The sequence below is a fragment of the Pseudopipra pipra genome, chromosome 26, assembly GCF_036250125.1.
Source record: "Pseudopipra pipra isolate bDixPip1 chromosome 26, bDixPip1.hap1, whole genome shotgun sequence".
Taxonomy (NCBI): Eukaryota; Metazoa; Chordata; class Aves; order Passeriformes; family Pipridae; genus Pseudopipra; species Pseudopipra pipra.
In genome coordinates, this window is record NC_087574.1 from 5,378,599 (window position 1) to 5,398,251 (window position 19,653).

The 19,653-nt window shown below is 47.6% G+C and overlaps 1 protein-coding gene across 1 annotated transcript in view; it reads left to right on the top strand.

Moving 5' to 3' along the window:
- Positions 1–7,419: 7,419 nt before the first annotated feature.
- The window catches only part of NPEPPS (aminopeptidase puromycin sensitive), a 29,699-nt gene continuing 17,465 nt past the window's right edge, over positions 7,420–19,653 (top strand). Inside the window, exons 1-6 of the mRNA XM_064636751.1 lie at positions 7,420–7,548; positions 14,491–14,568; positions 15,525–15,646; positions 16,458–16,565; positions 18,227–18,427; positions 19,557–19,653. Coding sequence (XP_064492821.1) covers positions 7,491–7,548; positions 14,491–14,568; positions 15,525–15,646; positions 16,458–16,565; positions 18,227–18,427; positions 19,557–19,653 — 664 coding nt within the window. The 5' untranslated portion in view covers positions 7,420–7,490. The remainder of the gene's footprint in view (positions 7,549–14,490; positions 14,569–15,524; positions 15,647–16,457; positions 16,566–18,226; positions 18,428–19,556) is intronic.

Sequence of the window (19,653 nt, forward strand, 5' to 3'; positions counted from 1 at the left end):
AAGCAGGGGCTGATGGGGAATCTTGTGACTTTGGGGACCTGGAGGAACCCGTGCAGAGATGAGTAAGTTTGTGTCATGTGACAGAAATATTGAAAACGTAAATCTCCTCGTAGATCTGCTTCTAGCCCGGGGTTTGGAAAATGCCAGCCCGAGAAATTCCCGATCTCTTCCGCCTTAATCCCGGCCACCTATTCCTGTCTTCGCACCCAAGGTGCTGCTCCTCAGTCCTGGTACAGCTGTGGGGCTGTAAATGGGATCACTGAAATCATCCAGGTTAAAAATAACCCTCGGGGGGAGGGGAGCAGTGGCTTTTTAAGCCAGCCTTGCTGCTGAGGAGTGTTGAACAGCAGCCTTGGGATCCCCGCTTGGATCCAGGGATAACCAGCACTCGGAGGCTTCCTCTGCCACTGGTGGCTGGCTTGCAGGTTTTAGTCCTGTGGAGGTGTTTTTAATATTGTTTGCCGTGCAGGGGGATTGCTCAGGGAATTCCTGGAGCGGTGGATACACCTGGAAATGGGAAATCCTGCACTCCCCCACCACCGAGGAACAACAGGGGTCTGACAGGTTCCAGGCTGTAAAAAAAAAAAACAAACCCAAACCACCACCCCTCGTTCACATCCTGATGTTCCCACAGGAAGGAGGATGAAAAAAACCCAGAGGGCGAGGCTTTTAACAAGGATTTAACTATGTATCTTTATTTTGGATAACTTTTAACACCCTAAAGCAGGGACTCACCAGGCCGCTCCCAGCTGCTGTGGAAGGCAGGGCAGGAAGGTGGCTGAGGGGTCAGCGTTCACCTGCCTGGCTCAGGCTGGAAGTCTCCCTGGAGAGGTTTGCTGTGGCTGCAGAGCACAGGGAAGGCACAATTCCAGAAAAGGAGAGGGCAACTGCTCTGCACCTCCATGGGGAGAAGAACAACCAGCTCACCCACAGTGCTGCATGGACAGGAACGGCCCCCTGAGCAGAAAACAGTGACTGTGAGCATGTTCTTATTGAGCTGGGCTTGAGTGTAGGAAACAAAAAGACATCTGTGTGCTTTTGGGGTCAGACTGCTTCAGGGAAGGACCTGTTGGCCCCTTCTACCTGCACCTGGTGGAGGGGAGCTCAGCAGAGATGTCCTGCTTTCAGCAAAGCTTGGCATCGTTGTGTGTTCATTGAGGCAAAAGGGACTCTGTGCTGAGCCACAAACTTTGAATTTTCCAGATTTTGGGTAGGGAAACATGTGTGCTGCTTCCTCTTGAAGATCCAGCTGTCATTTTCCTGTAGCCAGTCAATAATTACCAGCCCCTCAGCTCCAGTCCAGTTTGATTATGGCTGGACAAGCCATAATCCACATCAAGGACTTAAACTGGAGATGCTTTCTGACCCATGGGGTGAGTTCTGACACTTTGACACCAGATTAACCCCCCAAAAAGGGGAATAGTTTTCATTCCGTGCATCAGAAGTGATTTGCTTGCTCTGTTGTTTTGCATCTTTAAGAGCAAAGTGGAATTAGTGCAGGCTGTGATGTTTAGTCAAGGTATTACAAGTAAACACTTGATCATTCTTACTCACACCAGTAATAGGATTTACAACCCTCTGTGTAGAATTTTGGTCTTTCAACTCGAGCCCTAAACAAGTGTTGCAGCCTTGGCTTTGGGGCAGGACACTTGTGGTGGCTTTAGCACCTATAAATAACTTAAAGCATTCTGTCTTTAGGCCACAGTAATAAATGTTGCACTTCTATGGCAACTCCAGGTAATCTGCAGAGGGCAAAACCTTTTATGATCCAAAAGATCAGACCAGATTGATCTCGAGGCCTTAAAAAGGAGTGACACCTGTTTGTGGTTTATTTTGGCATTGCTGGTGCTCAGGTCAGGAACTGGCCTTCTGTCCAGTATTGCTTGTTTCTGGATAAAGGAGTGGGACTGAAATCTGTCTCTCTGACAGTTTAATTCTGCAGCCTTTTGGAGCTGTGCTTGGGAAGTGTCTGGTGACCCATCTATTAAATCTTGTCCGGTTAGTCAAGATTTTTAAAGAATATAATTAGTGCTCATATGAATATTTATTTTTTTTTGAAGCCTGTAGAGTTGTGTAACAATTACATAAACTGACAGTACATAATTCCCATTTATCACTGTTGAAACCCCCCAAAAATCCTTAAATGAACTGTTTCCCAAGGATCCCTCATCCCAGCTGGGACAAAGCGTGGATGTGGGAGAGTCCCAGCAGCGCCTGCTCACACTCCTGTGATTGTTCTGCCACTTCTGTCATCTTGGGGCGTTTGAACTTGATTTGTTGAGGGCGTGGGGATGGTTCTGAATGAGCACAATTAGGATTTTTCTGGGTGGAAATAAGTTCATTTGCTCTCTTCATCTGTTGGGCTGAGATTGAGCCGTTCCAACGGGGCCTGGTTATCAGTGTGGGGCACTCGGGTTACTCAGGGCAGCTCAGCTTTTTTTTTTTTCCACTCTGCTTTTGGCTCCTTGGCAGGGCTGGAACAAAGAGGGGATGTGTGGCCCTTGTGTTCTGCAGCACCACAAACATGAGTAACCACCAACAGAAAGAAAACAGCTGCCCCTCCTGAAGGTTTTAATCTCTTAAAATTCGAGTTCTTAACACTCTGAACAATCACCTGCCTGGCACAGGGGGCAGGCAGAGCTCCAGAAGGGTGCACACTTGTCTCCCAACTTCCTGGTATTTCCCTGTGGATAAACTCCCTTGCCCTGGAGAGTGTGGTGGGGTGATTCATTTCTCTCACTGGAAACTACTCCGAGGAGTTTCTTGGTTGCAAAACAACTTATCTGTGAAGAGTTTACAACCCGAGGTACACAGCTCTTTTAAATATCTTTTGCAGTCCCTTTCATGTATCTTAGGGTATATTTAGCAATGTTTAACCTGTATCTGTTGCTTTTTATAGGTTGATTATGCAGTGTGTGCCAGCCTAAGGAATGTATAGTCTGATCCTGCTGGCTGCCAGTTAAAGATTAATTGTGACACTCTTTGTGTGTAATCCTTGAAAAATGAAGCTTGATGGGTGTAGTATTTGTGCTCAGTGTCTCCTGGGGAGAGGGGAAGTTGTCCAGGATAAATAATACATGGTTGTGTTATCCTGTGTTGTAACTTGCATTTCAGGCACATGAAATTAAACCTGAATTTGCATTTCCCAGCAAGTGAAAATTAAACCTGAATTTGCATTTCCAGCAAGTGAAAATTAAACCTGAATTTGCACTTCCAGCAAGTGAAATTAAACCTGAATTTGCACTTCCAGCAAGTGAAATTAAACCTGCTTTTAAGAGTTAAAGGTACCGAGCTGAGTGTTCAAACCTGGTGCTTCAAAGCCAACACCTCAGGGCTCTCAACTCAAAAATAGGGGTGTCCTGCCTTTCTCCCCCCCCAGAAGGGCTCTTCCAGCCCTGTAATTCCCAAGGCTGGGAGGTTGCAGTGCTCATGTACAAAGGGATTTACTTGGCTCTGTGAATTTGACACCTCTGCACCACGTGTGAGAGCCACACAGGGGCTGGATGCTCTTTGGAATGAAGGGAATTTTTTCCAGTGGGCCAATCAGTTGCTAATTTTACCCCTCAGCTCCCAGAAATTTGCTGGAGATGCAGATTAATAAAATCTCTTCTCTCAGGTTTAAATTCTTAAACAGATACACCCCGGAACACAAGCGAGGTAATTTTAGTTGTCTATTTTTAGAGAGTAAATTGCTAAAAACACACGTGCTTGTTACAATGCTGCTTTTAGAAAAGGGCTGTGGGGCTGTGTGTCAAGAATTGAATTATCTGGTCATGTCTGTGGCTCTGCAGAATTAGTTTTGACTCCGGGAGATCTCTTTGGATGCACCTCACCCTGTATTTCAGGTAGGCTGGCATTCCACTGGAGCCATTGTTCCTGATGTCCCAAGAAGGTTTTTCCATCAAACCCTTTTCCTGCTCTGATGAAAATCTTCAGGTCCTGTTTGGCAGAGCCAAATAATCAATATTTTTAGCTCTTCTGCCATCAAATGATGTTACCTTGGAAAACTTCTGGGGGGGAACTTCAGCTGTTACCTCCTGTTGGCTGGGATTTTCCTCCCTCCTGGTGTCTGTGCCTGGCTGATCTCAACAAGTGTTTGAATTCTGATTAATTTACTGGAGTTTCATCAAAAGCCAGAGGTTTATATTCCTTTATTTCAGATATTTCCTGGTGGTTCATCTGAGTTTTAAGTGTCAACCCTGGGCAGAGCTGCTCATTGTGGGCATTTAGATCTTGCTCTTCCCTTGATTAACCTCTCCTTGCTGAAGAGTGCATTTATTATGTTCTAGGGCAAGGTGAAGCAGGGTGACAGTCCCACATATTCACCTGGGTAATTGCTTATACCTTATGCAGAAAGATGCTTTTTTTTTTTGCCCTTTAATACGATTTCATTCATGAAAATCACTCCGGGGGCAGAACATCTGTCTGGGAAAAAAAGCACTTCCGAGGCATCACTTCCAGCAAAACACATGGATTCATTCCAGGCCATCCCTGGTGTCTGCAGCAATTCAGCTGCAGGTTCTTGTGACATCAGGTGGTCATGAGTTAAGTATGTTGGGCGGGTTCTGGTCCTGTTTTTGTTCTCACAGGTGTGCCTGTCCTTCAGGATTTTAGTGGCTCAGAGGGAGGAGGCTCAGGCTGGAGCCCGGGTGGCAACAGGAGAGCTCATTTTCCCCCCTGAACTCAACTCTGGGAGCCTCAGAAGGTGCTGGGCCACCCCACTGTCACAATTCCTGCCTGCACCATGAATTTCCCCCTTGGTTTTTTTTGGGAGGTGGAGGATAAGCTTTTTTTTTTTAGCCTGCTGGTTCCTTTAGTCCCTCGAGGTGTTTCCTGGTTGTAAAACTGGCTTGATATTGGTAGGAAGTAAGGAAAAAAAAAATCCTAAAAATAGGTGATTTTTCTTTCCAAGGAGCCTCTGAATTGTCTCTGCTTAAACCTAAACTTTCTTATTTTGCAGGCACAGTGCTCCACTGAAAGTTGTGTCCTCGGAAGAGGCTGTTTTTTAAAGATCAAGCCTATTGTTAAACCCACATTGTCTGCAATTTGGACAGCTCTTAATGCATCTTGAACTCCGAATCCAGAGAGATTTGGATTTATAGATTGAATAAAGGTCTCTAGACATTTATAAAAAGCTTTTCTCATTCTGATTTTATTGTGTTTTAGAGGACCTTGAAAAACCCCAAACCCTAATATTGTGATAAAAACTGTTGGGCTCTGATTTTGCTCTTGAGGGAGTGTTGCAGTTGTTCAGTTTCCTGGGCACAGAACTGGTGAAAAAAAAAAAAAGATTTCAGTTTATAAATCTTTGCTAGAAGCATCAAATCTGCTCTCTCTCACCTCAGCTGCTGCAGTTGCTCATTTTGTGCTTTGTTTTCAGAACCAGGTTGGGTTTGTTGGGTTTGATTCCATAAAGAGGCAACGTGGCTCTGCTGCACCTCTTGGTGTGACACCACTGCAGGGCTTGGAATGATGCACTAATAATTACACCTTTAAACCTCTGTTTAGGAAATCAGACAGTCCCATGGTTGGGAGTAAACCAGAGGGATTTGCTTCAGGAGCAAGGTTGGTGTCTGAGGTTGGAAAGGAGCTCCTGGTCAGGCTGGTGAGTGTTCCCCACCCTCTGTGGGCTCTGGATCTCCCTGGAAGAGCTGGTGGGAGCCCTTTGGCTCACAGGTGGATGTGGGAACACACCTATTAAGTTACACATTGAAATTTCTTAAGCCTCCTTATCAGTGGCTGGGCTGGAATCTGGGTTTTATGTCCCACATGACTAAGGGACCATTCCCGGCCGGAGCAGCTCCGCACGGAATCTCTGCTTCCGGCTCCTCCTCGCCCAGATCCCGGGCCCTGATGGCAGAGGGAGAAGTGTCTGCTCCAGCTGGGGCACCTGAGCTTTTTATGGTGCCTTTCCATGCCATAAACCCGTTTCCATGGAGATGCCAGCGGGGCGAGCTGGGCTGGGCACACGGAGCAGCTCCTGGCCCAGGGGAACCAGCTGCCACTGCAGGGAGAATCCTGGAGTGGTGTGGGTTGGGAGGGACCTTTAGAACCATCCAGTTCCATTTAGAACCATCCAGTTCCATGCAGGAACACCCTCCATTAGATCAGGTTGCTCCAAGCCCTGTCCAACCTGGCCTCAGACCCTTCCAGGGATGAGGCAGCCACAACTTCTCTGCGCAACCTGTGCCAGGGCTTTTCCACCCTCCCAGGGAAGGATTTCTTCCCAATATCCCACCTAACCCTGCCTTCTGGCAGTGGGAAGCCATTCCCCCTTGTCCTGTCACTCCAGACCCTCCTAAATAGCCTCTCTCCATCTTTCCTCTAAGTTCCCTTCAGGTCCTGGAAGGCCACAATCAGGTCACCCCAGATCTTCTCTTCACCAGGCCGAACAATCCCAATTTTCCCAGTCTTTCCTCCCAGCAGAGCTGCTCCATCCCTCTGGATGTTTCCTCCCCTGGATTCGCTCCAGCAGCTCCATGTCCCTCCTGTGCTGGGACCCCAGAGCTGGAGGCAGTTCCAGTTGGTTCCTGCCCTGTTCAGACACGGATACCCGGAACGATGGATCCGGGTGTTAAACAGGCATTTTAAGGTTATAACAGTGAAGAAAAAGAAAGGGGTGGAAGTCCTTGTGCTCTGAGGAGCTCACTCTGGGGTGGGAAGCAGCTTCTTCGTGCACATGTTAAATCTGGTTGGCTGTTACAGGAATTTTTACTCCTTTATTTAAGGAACTGCTCTTGTCTCCTGCTCGAAATCGTGTGCAGGACTAGCAGGATCCCCAGCCCCATCCAGCGTGACCATTCTGGTGGTTTCAGCCATCGATTTCTAAATAATTCCCTCTTCAACTCCCAAATATTTTACCCCTTTGTAATTAATTTATATTTCATTGGAATTCCTCTGCATTCAAACAGAGAGCTGGCACAGCCCCACAGTTGATTCCTACGCCGGGAGCTGGCGCTTGGTAAATAAAGCAGAGCCTGTGGAGCCAAGAGCTGGCAGAAGGGAAGCTCCCAGGAAAAGGGGAAGGAGAATCTCCTGGCAGATGTTTTGAACCTCGGAAGTGCTCACAGTGTGGAGCACCCCCAGGGGTTGTGTCTCTGCTCATCTCCCGCCCCAGGTTTTCGCTCTGGTCTCCCATAGATCATCTCCAGGGGAGGCTGGCGGGCTCTCCATCCGTTTTTCATTGCTCTTGGGTTGCCAGGCGTGTACAAGGGCTCTATTGTCAGGCTTTCAGACCCCTTTTTACCCGGCACTTCACTCCCTTCAGTAATTTATGGTGGGATAAGGAGGCCTGGGATGGCTGAGCACGGATCGAGCGCGCGTGTCCCGAGTGCTTCTTCACGGCTCCTGACCACCAAATCCCACCTCAGACGCTCGGGGGAGGGCTTCTGGGATGGGGGGGAGGTGGGAATGCCCACCTCAGGGAGCTTTTCCTCCTGGTGCTCACGGAATTTCTCTTCCAGGTGAAAAATGCAACCAACCAAATCGTGATGAACTGCGCCGACATCGACATCATCACGGCTTCCTACGCGCCGGAAGGGGACGAAGGTAGGGATGGGGATCCTTTCCATCCCCGGCGTTCTGGGAGCTTTGATCCCACAATTACATAACATTTGATAAGCTCAGAATTCCTTATCTCACTTCCTCACTGCCATTTGCATTGTGTTAAAGAAGTTCCCTCAAGCCTCCCTGAAATCTTGATGGGACACCCCTGCAGGAGCTGGGAAGGTGCACTAAGTTATATTTGTCCAAAAGTATAAACCTTTAATAGTGTTTATTAAACAAAATGGGAACAAGCCAGAGGTGTTTGTTCTGCTCCACTGTGCCCCAGGGTTGGAGGCAAAGGATGTTGGGCTGGTTTGACACTGATCTGACACTGGTTTGAACGTGATCTGTACCTGTGGATTTGGGAATATTGACAAAATCCACGACAGGGATTAGATAAGGAATGTATTGATAACACCCTGCAGAAGGAAATACCCGTGGGGAAGGATTTGGGAAGTACAGAAGACACTTAGTTGTCCCTTAGCAGGATGTTCTGAGTGTAGGGCAACAGGGAAAAGGGTGGTTGTGTGGAGGAGACAAGGACTGGGATCCAGCCCAGTGGGAGGCTGGAAGTTCCTGGGGAAATGGGAGCAGCAGTGCCTGTTGGTAACACTCAGCTGGAGTCATTGACTTCCCCAGCTGTATTTTGAGGAGATTTGCAAACACAAAAAGGGTTTTAGCAGCTGAAGCACAAAATGAAGGAGGTGTGCAAAATAAGCTCCATGAATGGTCTAACAGTGATCAAAGCCTTCCTGGTTTTTTTTGCTGGAGCATTTGCTTTTTCAAGCCCAGCAGCTCTTTGGAAGGAGTCCCTGCCCGTGGCTTTTAAGGTCCCTTCCAACCCAAACCATCCCGGGGTTCTGAGTGGACTGTCTGCAACAAGTCTCTGCATTTAAATGGGTTTGACTTCTGTCACTTTTGATATAATATTAGAGCAAGCAGAGGGCTGTTTGGGTGCAGCAGAGGTGAGGAAGTGTCCCGAGGAAGCAGCTTTGGGAGGGTGTGTTTGGAAAAGCCGAGCTCAGCTCAGGAAGCGCCGGCACAGCCAGAGGGGAGGGAATGACTGAGGGGCCTGGAGCTGGGCCACCCCATCCCTGCAGGGAGAGAATGGAGAGCTGTGCCCTACGTGCTCTGGGTTGTACCCTGGCACTCCAACGTTCCCAGCCTTCCCCAGGGAGCTGGCTGGGAGCAGGGTGTTGCCAAGCACTGCTGGAGCTATTCCTGATCCTGAGGAAAGAGGAGATAACCAGGGGTAGTAAGAGCAGAGTGCACCTGGAGTCTGTTCCCTGCCACAGGCCCAACCCCCTGGGAATGGCTTATTTTACCATTGAGAAAATGAGAATAGAAGGGAAAAGTACCTGGGAATTAAAATCTCTTGCCAGCCAAATCAGAAAAAAATACATAAAATAGAGAAGATCTTTTGTAACTTGAAAGTATTAATAGTTGAGCTCAACAGAGACTTAAACCAAAGGGTGCTGGAATTGAGTTTCTCTGGCTTAAATTCCTTCCTTCTGGTTTTTTGGGTAGCCCTGAGTGTGGCTCTCTGGACACACAGGGGTTTGAGTGCAGCACTCAGGCCCTCACAAGCTGTGCTGTCATAAATGCTCCAGGTGTGGCTCTGCTGCACGTTCACTGTAATTATCCCCAGGCTTCAGGGGGTTAAAACATATCTCTGGGGTTGGGGAGGTGCCAAGCAGTGTAATGGCTTTGGAAGGAGAATTGCATGGAATTGGCAGGGTGTTTGCTGGCACCTGTTGATACAGAGTCAGTCTCAGTAATGCTCCTATTGTGCCCAGCTTTGGGATGGTAATTGTATAACTGCTCTCAAAAACTCGGGATGAAACGTGGTCCAGGGAAGCCACAGAAATATCAGCCACTTGGTTGGGATTTAATTCCTTAGGTGAGCCTGCTACCAGCTGCCTGGAGAGTGTGTGTGAAAAGGGGTGAGAAGTTAGGGGTGTCTCCTCCTTTAAAGCTCTTTAAATCTCCTTTAAAATTCTTCCCTAGTGGAGAATTGTTACCTCTTGGTTCTGTGTCTCAGTGGGGGAGAATTTGTCTCACTCTTGGCTGCAGTTTGAGAAAAGGTAAAAGATAATCAGTCACCCATCTCCTTTCAAGTGTGATTCTGTCCCAAAAAGTAGGTGTGGGGAAAAGATCCCTGTCCTTTGTTTCAGGAGGCGTTCTGTTGATTTTTGTGCAGAATAGTTATTTATTTTCCTAATAATTCTTTCTAATCCTGAGTGGGCTCCTTGTCCCCCTGTTCACCTTCTAGAGGTGGATACAGCAGAGAGTAGGACTTGGCCTTTGGAATTTTAATGCAGATTTGCAGGGGAAATCAGATTATTGCCCAACATTTGTCGGGAAGCTGAGGGAGGATCTGCAGCTTTAAAGTCAAAGTAAAGAATTTTGCTGTGTAATCCCCCATCCAGCGAGGAACAGACCAGGGGGGGATTGATTACTCAGGACTTGGGAGCAGAAAAATCCTGTTTCATCATCAAACTGGTGCAGGGATTTGTCAAGTGGGGGGTTGTGGATTTGCTCTGTGTGTGCCAGGAATTCTGTAATGGAACAAAGCTGCTCCAAACACCCGAGTTTTCCGTTGCTGGAGCTGCTCCTCCCACTGATTATAAGGAGTCATTGGGATTGGGTTGGGTGTTTTTTTTTTTCCCAGAAGCTGTTTTTTAGCATTTCTGCTGCATCTTTGGCTTTTAGGTGTGCACGTGCTGCACTGCCTGGGTCCAGATGGTTGCCTTGGCTCAGCTGAATGAGGAACTGCAAAGACATTCCCAAGCAAGTGGAGTTTGAAGGGATTGAGTTTCAGACTCGCTGAATGCGAAGGAGTTTGAGCTTCCTGTGAACGTCTCCTCCAGGCAGCTGTGAAGTTGTGATGGAGGGAGTGAATTAGGTTGTCTTTGGCTTGGAATCTCCTCGGGTTCTGGGGGGGATCTAAAGCAGCTTTTCAGTTTTAGAGGTGCTTGGAGGGCAGCAGTTGGCAGCTCCACGTAGGAAATCCCAGGCAGCAGGAGCGGTGTTTGTTCAGCAGGAATAATAACCCAAAGTACAACTTTGGGTTGTACTTCAACCTTTAAGAGGCTTTAGGGCCAGGACTCATTCTTTTGGCCTTTCCCTTCCCACTATGGGATGCTGGTTACACCAGAGCCTCAGGTGGTGTTTAAAAAAAGAGACAACCCAAAAAAACCCTCCCCAAAAATCAGTAGTACTCATGGAAAGCTGAGTGCCTGTCCTCCCTCCCTCCCTCCTCCTGGCATTCCTGCTGGCCCTGCTGAGCAGCCAAGTGCATCAGGAAACTGCCTCCACAAGGGGAACAAAAAAAAGGCACCTTCCTGCTCCTGGTGGTTGTGTGGCAATTCCAGTGGAAGGAAGGGAATGGGAACATGAATTCCCACCTGGGGCCAGGTGGCAAAGCCAACTGCTGCTGCTGCCTGTGACAGTCTGGAGTTGTTTAAACCAGTGGTGAATGTTTGTTTGTTGTAGGAAACTTCCCCTTCATCCTTTTTTCTCTGGAGAGGACTCGATGTGACAGGGGTTTAATGCAGGTTTTTAGGGAGAGCTGGGCTGCCTTGGCCTGGACCAGTTGGGAATATCTGAAGCATGAGAATATGTTTTAGGATTTTACAGGTTGAATCTCATGGAAAGGGCTTGGAAGCATTAGGGTTCCTGGGAATTGGGGGACAGGGAGTGCTGGGTCAGCACAGGGAGGGTTTAAGCAAACAGTTTAATTTGCAGTAGAGAAGCCAGAGTGCTCCCAGCCCCTGCAGCTCCCCTGGGAATGCAAGGTCATTAAGCCACCATACCTTAATTGCCTGTGACTTCTCCATGCCATGGATCGAGGGCCACTTGAAAAAATTCCATCTTTCCTCTGGGCTTCGAGTCCAGATTTGCCTTTGCTCAAAGGCCTTGGCTGGGAGCCACGATTGGGAGTGATGGAGCCCAGGAACTGGATCATTAATCGATGGCTCCCTCTGGTCACTGTGCAGTTGCAGGAAGTGCTCTGTGGCAGGCCTGGGATTTATTGCAAAAGCTGTTGTAGAATTTGAAGTGCAGAGCTCCAAGTTCTGGGATGCAATTTTTTAGGCTTTTTTTTTTTTTTTTTCTTTCCCCCCCCCCCCAAAAAACCCACGGAGCAGCAGCTTTTGATTTTTCTCATGCAGCTCAGCCCAGACTGTGTACTAATGTGCTAGTGATTAACTTGCAACCTTGCAGTGCCAAACTCTCCAAAGTTTGCAGGCTGCCAAAACTGGGCTGTTCTCTTCAGGAGCTTTTGTATTGCACTGGTAGGAATTCACACAGCCCTTTGCTGCAATCACATCTTTGTTAGAAGCAGTCCTCTTAAACTCGAACAAAAAGTATTGTTGATGGTTTTCCATGGTTTCTTTTGCTCTGGATTAAATTACTGGCACTGAGTAGTCAGTTTAAACAACAAAAAAAATAAAAATGTAGCTTTGAATCTTTCATTTATGTTCTTTTGCTTTGGAATTTGATGTGTGAGGAGCTGCTTTGAGTAAGAAAACCCTGAAGGCCTTCACCTCCTAACCCTGGTGATGTTCAGCTCTGTCTTTCCTGGTACAGGTTAAAAAGCTCACAAAGTAGCAGAGCTGCAAATTCAAACACACTTAAGAGCACTTCACATTTGGGAGAGGAGGAGGGGGAAACTTGATATCCATTGTCAACCTTTGGCAGAAGCTGCACATAACACACATTCCTCTGCACTCCTCAGTTTGGGGAGGTTGGAGCTCTGCTCCTGAAATCCTGCTGGGGGTTTGGGAGGTTGGAGCTCTGCTCCTGAAATCCTGCTGGGGTTTGGGAGGTTGGAGCTCTGCTCCTGAAATCCTGCTGGGGTTTGTCTCCCCTATCAGATCCTTGTAAAAAAGATAAAAATGTTTATGGTTTGCTGTGGTCCTTTTAAAAATCCACTGGGGGGGAAGTGTTGCTGCATTCCTGAGCTGATCCTTATCCAGCCTCTCTCAGGTGTTCACTTACCCTCTGACCACAACCTCCAGCAGCAGCAGGAGCCCTCCAGGCTCCCAACTTCCCAGCAGGAATCCAGCCAGTCCTTCCCTCTGACCCAGGGCACCCACATGCTGCTGCAGAACAACAGGTTTGTTGTCTGCTGGACTCGGGGGTCAAAATTCCTGGGATCTGAAGGATGGAGTCAGCAACCAGCTCCTCTCTGCTGCTGGAAGCCCACTTCAGATGAACACCTTGCACATAAGGACTGTTCTCCTGAAAATCTTCCTTTTCTGCCCCAGTACCCCCAGAGTTACAGGAAGAAAAGCCAAACCCTTATTTTTGGTGCTCTTTTCCCACTGTTTGCTGGCAGTTGGGTGCCCTTGGCATGGATTCTGCTTTAAATGCTCCATCTCATCCCTCTTAAAGTTGATTTTCAAAATCTTGGAACTCCCCAGCGCGGATCAGGAGTCTAAAGTTCTTCTGCTTGATCCTGTGGAGGATTTTTCCCCCCTGCATTTGTTTCTACTCTGTATTTTTTGCAGCTATTTCTGTGTTATTTGAGCCTTGTCTGTGTCCTGCACCCCAGCACGGTGGTTAACTCAGATTAAACCCTGAGCAGAGCTCAGTGAAACCTGTACTTAAAACTAATTTATTCATGCAGCTCCTGCATTTATGTGCTCTGGGAGCAGGGGTTTAAGGCTGAAATCACACTATTCCAGAATAAACAGCATTTGAAATTTTAGAACAATAAAAGCACGTTTCCAGTTCCCTTTGTCACTTGTGGAACAGCTCAGCTGAACATCCTGGAGTGTGCTGAGGCTGAAACCCAACACCTGGGTGCTTGGAGTGATACCTGAGTGTGGAAAACAAGTCCTTTTGTGACTGAAATTGTTGTTGCAGACCAGCTTTGTCATTCAAGAAGTCGGCTGAGTGGCAAGTTTTCCTTTTAGGATGAAAAGCCTGTTGTTGTGTCCAAGTTTAGCAGTGGAAGATGCTGCTGCAGAAACCTTTTCTCAGCTGCTTTGGAGCAGATTTAAGGTTCTTAAAGATAATTTCTCAAGGGTTTTTGCAGTGGTTGAACGACACAGGGAGCAAAGAGAGGTCCTGCATAGCTATTCCAGGTTTTTTTGGCTGAAGGATCATATAGATCCACATCATGTTGGAGGCAGCAAGTGGGACCTGAGTTAGGAAGGAGGAAACAACACCAGGTGCCCTCCCCTGGCTCTGTGGAGCTTCAGGACACTTTAATTCTGGGGAGGTTCCCTCCCCCTGTCTCTCCAGCTTGGCCTCATAGTTTGGATGTTTGCATCCACAAATAGTTCCAGTGCTGTGTAAATACCAAACTGCTTCATTTTTGGGTGGATTTGGGATCCCTTTGCTGAGCAGGATAGGAGCTCCAAGGTGGACTCTGCTTCTGAAGTCACTTTTTAAATAAAACCAACATTGTGTTTTATTTTGTGGTTAAATCCAAGCAAACCTCCACCCCCTCCTGCCCTGCTGTGGAGATTAATGTGCTTTTCCAAGTGAGAGCCACAGATTGGGTAAATAAATCCTAAGCATCTTGTTTGGGATAATTATTAAGAGTCCTGCTGCACTGATGGAAGTGTTTAATATTGAGGGGAATTTTGGTGCAATATTTCACCATTTGTCAGGATTGTGGCAGCTGTTCCCAGCATTCCTGGTGTCCAGATGCTGTTCTTGCTGCAGGTTTATCATTTATCAGCTCACCTTTCGTTCCTGGGCTCGACAGAAGCTTTCCCTGCCATGGAATTCTGAGCATGAGGGTGTTCCTCTGCTTCCTCACATTGAATTATGGATTATTCAGGATCTCCATTGATTTGCTCTGGAGCTGCAGCACGTTGGGTTCAGCTGATTCAGTGAATTTGAAATGTTTTATTATTCTAATCTGAACGTTCCTGAGCACAAACCCCTCTCTGGGGCTGCCTCTGACCAAGGAAATGTTTTCTGTTCCAGAGGTTCACGCCACGGGGTTCAACTACCAAAACGAGGATGAAAAGGTTACTCTCTCCTTTCCCAGTACCCTGCAGAAAGGTAGGAGCTATTCCCCTGCTTCCTGCTGCCTCCAGCCCTGGGTTTGAGGGGTTTGCACTTGGAAAAGCTGGAGTGGGACAGCTCTGCCTTCCCTGAAGCTCCCCAGTGTGGGTGTGGTGCTCCCTGTGGATCTGCCCACCGTGGGTCACTCTGGGAGCCTCTGGAACTGGAAATGTTGTTTCACTGAGGGTGGTATTTCCTGCCAACACCTGAGGTGGCTCTGATTGTTTCCCTGCTCTTGGGAGGCAGGAGCTGTTCCTGTTATTCCTCCTGAGCTGTTCCCTCCTGAGCTCCTTGGAATTACTGCAGGATTTTCCTCACCTTCGACGTTTGGATTCTTCTGGAACTGCTGCAGCTTCTTGCTCTGAGGAGCCCGTGGGTTGAAACAGCTCCTCAGTTTAAATAAAGCAGTTTTATTTCATCTGGATAAATACAAATAGGAAATTCTGGGATGATCAAGCAGGAATGTTTGGTTCTATGGGATCTTGGCTGCTGGTCTGGGCAGGCTCAGGTTTCCCCTTTTGCACCGAGACATCAAGGGCAGAATAAATCCTGAGACTAATTGACTTATGAGCTTGAGCACTGCCACAGCTCCATCTTGGCTTTGTAGTGGATTCCACAGGATGCCATTATTGCTTCTATCCTATATTTGTGCCAACTTTAAAGCGAGGATTAGAGGATCAGACTTTGGGAATGGCTTAAGGTTGGTCTCTCCTGGTTGTGCTTTGTGCTTAGAAGGTGAGACTGAGCCCTGCAGCAGCCTCTGGTAGCAATCCCAAAAATCTGTGGGGAGCCTGGCTTTGCTCTTCTGGAGTTTGTCTGGGGAGAGTGGAGGGTTTGTGGGGGGCTGGCACGGGAGGGACGGAGAGGAGCCAAAGGGGCCTGGTGGTCCAGACCAAATCCATGCTCTGTTTGGCACAATCCAGTAACAACACCCCCCTCTGTTTGTGTTGCAGGGACAGGGACACTAAAGATAGACTTTGTAGGGGAGCTGAATGATAAAATGAAAGGTTTTTACCGGAGTAAATACACCACCCCCACCGGAGACACCCGCTACGCTGCTGTCACTCAGTTCGAGGTACGGGCTGCACTGCTGCTTTCAGGGAGGATTTATGCTTGGAAGAGGCAAAGGCACAGTTTTCCTGCCTTTATCTCTCCCCTCTGGGTGAATTTCATTATTTTTTACTCACATTTAAACAGCCTTTACGCTGCGGCCTCCGGGGCAGGAAATCGGGGCTGTGCCAATTCCCCAGGCAGGGCTGGTGCTGCTGGGGGCTGCATCCCAGCCAGGCAGGAGCTGCAGTGTTCAGGAGCATCTCATGATTTAGACACGCTCAGATACCTCTGTGAAACCTCCTTTTGGGAAGCACTTTAATCTTTCTTTAACGGGTTGTGTTTTATCTCTCATCTCCCCGACATCCCAAACGTGAGCCCCGGCCCGGCCCTGTTATGTAAACCCCCACCAAAATGGCAGGATTTGCCTCCAGATTGCAATCCCAGAGTGATCCCCCTGCTTACATAAAGCAGGCAGCGCTTCCCTGCCAGGGGCAGAGGGTTTTTTGGGAGCGGGCTGATGGAATATAAATAGGTGGTCGTGTGTGCAGGGCCTGTGAACGCCTGGGTGCCCTCTGTGCTTTCACATGACTGAGCTTTGCTCCTCTCATGACTCTGCTAAATTTTCCTCAGACTGTACAATTCCATCAGAGCACAGAGGCCTTTTCAGCTGCTCTTATTTTTTCAAGCCGAGGGTGAAATAAGAATAAAATGCTCTGATGCAGAGGTCAAGAGTGTCTGTGATTCACCCACTTCTTGCCCCAAAATAAGCTGAATTTGTGTGTTTTGCTGCCACAGTCTCCTGTGATTTATTTATTTAATGCTCTTTTTTTCAGGCTACTGATGCTCGCAGAGCTTTCCCTTGCTGGGATGAACCTGCTATTAAGGCAACATTTGATATTTCTTTGGTGGTTCCTAAAGACAGAGTAGCTTTGTCAAATATGGTGAGTCCTTGATGTGCAAATAAACAGTGTTTTAAATAAAGCTGTGATAACACCAGCTGCTTAATTGATAATTAATAATGTGTCTTGGTAACAGAATTAGGAATACAGGCTGCCTTGCTATTGCTAAGGAGCAATAAATGCAGAGAGCTTTGAAACAAGGTGGTATTTGATGTCAGGTGCACAAAACCTGAACAGGTTGGACAAACCTGGTGGTTTAAAAAAAATAAATATAATAAATAGTGGTAAGTATATATAATATGTGTAAAATATATAAAAGTATATTAAAAATATATAAAAATAATAAATATAAATAATATATATATAATAAATAATAAATGTTGGCATATGTCAAGCCATGTGCTGGTTGATTAAGAGTGACTGGGGAAAAGTCCTTTGTGTGTTACCCAGAAGCACTTGAGATAAATCAGAGAGTTTCCTGCTCTGGAGAATTTCTGTCCAGAACTGGGATGAAATGTGGAAGCAGAAGTACCTCTGTCACAAAATGGGCATTTTTAGTTTGCTGCCTGCACATATTTTTAGATGATGTTGCTGGAGAAGAGTCAGTTTAAAAATAGACTTTTTTTTTTTTTTATTCCTAACATTGAGAGTTACCTGTAAAGTCTGGCCTGGCCTTGACCACGTGGTTTCTGTTTCAAGTGAAAGTTTCTGTTTCAAGGGAAGGTTTGTGTTTCAAGCAAAAACTGGAGCCTTCCTAGGATGAGAGCAGTGCTGGTTTTGAAGGACAGATGCTTTGGAAATAATGGAATATAACTTTTAACTTGACAAGGAGCTGAACAGGAGCCAGAGTGTGCCCAGGTGGCCAAGAAGGCCAATGGATCCTGGCCTGGCTCAGGAACAGGGTGGCCAACAGGTCCAGGGAAGTGATTCTTCCCCTGGACTCAGCGCTGGTGAGGCCACCCCTGGAGTGCTGTGTCCAGCTCTGGGCCCTCAGCTCAGGAAGGACATGGAGGGGCTGGAGCAGGTCCAGAGGAGAGCAACAAGGCTGGGGAAGGGACTGGAGCTCAAGTGCTGTGAGGAGAGGCTGAGGGAGCTGGGGGGGCTCAGCCTGGAGAAGAGGAGGCTCAGGGGAGACCTCCTCACTCTCTGCAACTCCCTGACAGGAGGGGGGAGCCAGGGGGGGGTTGGTCTCTTTTCCCAGGCAACCATCAGCAAGACAAGAGGGCTGGGTCTGCAGCTGTGCCAGGGGAGGGGTAGGTTGGAGATTAGGAAGAATTTCTTTGCAGAGAGGGTGCTCAGCCATTGGAATGGGCTGCCCAGGGAAGGGGTGGATTCTCCATCCCTGGAGGTGTTTAAGGACAGACTGGATGTGGCATCAGTGCCATGGGCTGGGAACCACAGCGGGGTTGGATCAAGGGTTGGACTGGATGATCTCAGAGGTCCCTTCCAACCCAGCTGATTCTCTGATTCTCTGATATCTTGTATGTTTTTACAATATACAGTATCTCCAGGTTGGACAGGGCATTTTAACAACTGCAGAACCACACCGTGGCCTGGACTTTAAACCTTAACCCCCTTCCATCTTCCCTGTGTGACTCATGAGGATGGAACAACGTTGCGTAATCCCGGTTCCGCTTCCCCAAAAAAGACTTGACGGCTCTGTCCCTCTGTCCCTCTGTCCCTCTGTCCCTCTGTGCCCCCAGAACGTGGTGGACAGGAAGCCCTACCCGGACGACGAGAACCTGGTGGAGGTGAAGTTCGCCAGGACCCCGGTGATGTCCACGTACCTGGTGGCCTTCGTGGTGGGCGAGTACGACTTCGTGGAGGCGCGATCCCAGGACGGGGTCCTGGTCCGGGTCTACACCCCCGTGGGCAAAGCAGAGCAAGGAAAGTTTGCCTTGGAGGTAAATGAGCTCAGAGGGGCCCGGGGTCCAGGAGGGATCCCTGGACACGCCTCTGCTCTGGTCACTCTGCTCTGTCGCCCAAATCCGTGGGGTTTGGGGGTGTTTTTAGTGGCTCGAAGAGGCTGAGCTCCATATTAACCAGAATTTCAGCTGTGGGCAAACCAGTGTCTGCAGTGACCAAAACAAGGGGTTTGACTCAGTTCTGATTTGCTTTTATGGCTTAAAGAGTTTGATATCAAACAGAATTTCAGTTGTGGACCAATGTCTGCAGTGACCAAAACATGGGGTTTGACTCAGTTCTGATTTGCTTTAATGTGCACAAAACCCGAACAGGTTGGACAAACCTGGTGGTTTAAAAAATGTATATATAATAAATAGGATAAGTGTATATGATATGTGTAAAATATATAAAAATAATAAATATAAATAATATATGTAATAAATCTTGGCATATGTCAAGCCACCTGCTGGTTGATTAAGAGTGATTAAGAGCTTGAGTTTGATATCAAACAGAATTTCAGTTGTGGACCAATATCTATAATGACCAAAACATGGGGTTTGACTCAGTTCAGATTTGCTTTAATGTCTCAAAAAAACTCGAGTTTGATATTAAAGAGAAGTTCAGCTGTGGTCAAACCAACGTCTGTAATGACCAAAACATGAGGTTTTAACCCGGTTCTGATTTGCTTTGGTGGCTCAAAAAGACTGAGCTCGTTAAAGAGAATTTCAGTTGTGCACTAAACCAACGACCAAAACAGGTGGGTTAACTCAGCTGAGTCAGTTCTGATCTGCTGATTCTCTGATTAAAGTTCTGATTTGAAGTTCTGATGAAATTCTGATGAAATTCTGATTTCTGCTGAAGTTCTGATTTGCTGATTTCTGGTGAAGTGCTGATTTCTGGGGAAGTTCTGGTTCTCTGATCTCGACTTGGGCCCGAAGATGATGAGAAGTCCTGGAGGGTGGCGACAGCCTGGGAGAAAACAGGGATGGGGAGTCTCCCAAACCATTGTGCTCTGGGAGTGGGGCTGCTGGAAGGAATCTTTGTGCTCCTTTCTTAGTTTCAATCATGAATTCTTGAGTTTTCCCCAGTTCCAAGTTAACAGGACATTTCTCCTCTTATTTCTTACAGGTTGCTGCTAAAACTCTGCCTTTTTATAAGGACTACTTCAATGTTCCTTACCCTCTTCCTAAAATTGATCTCATAGCTATTGCAGACTTTGCTGCTG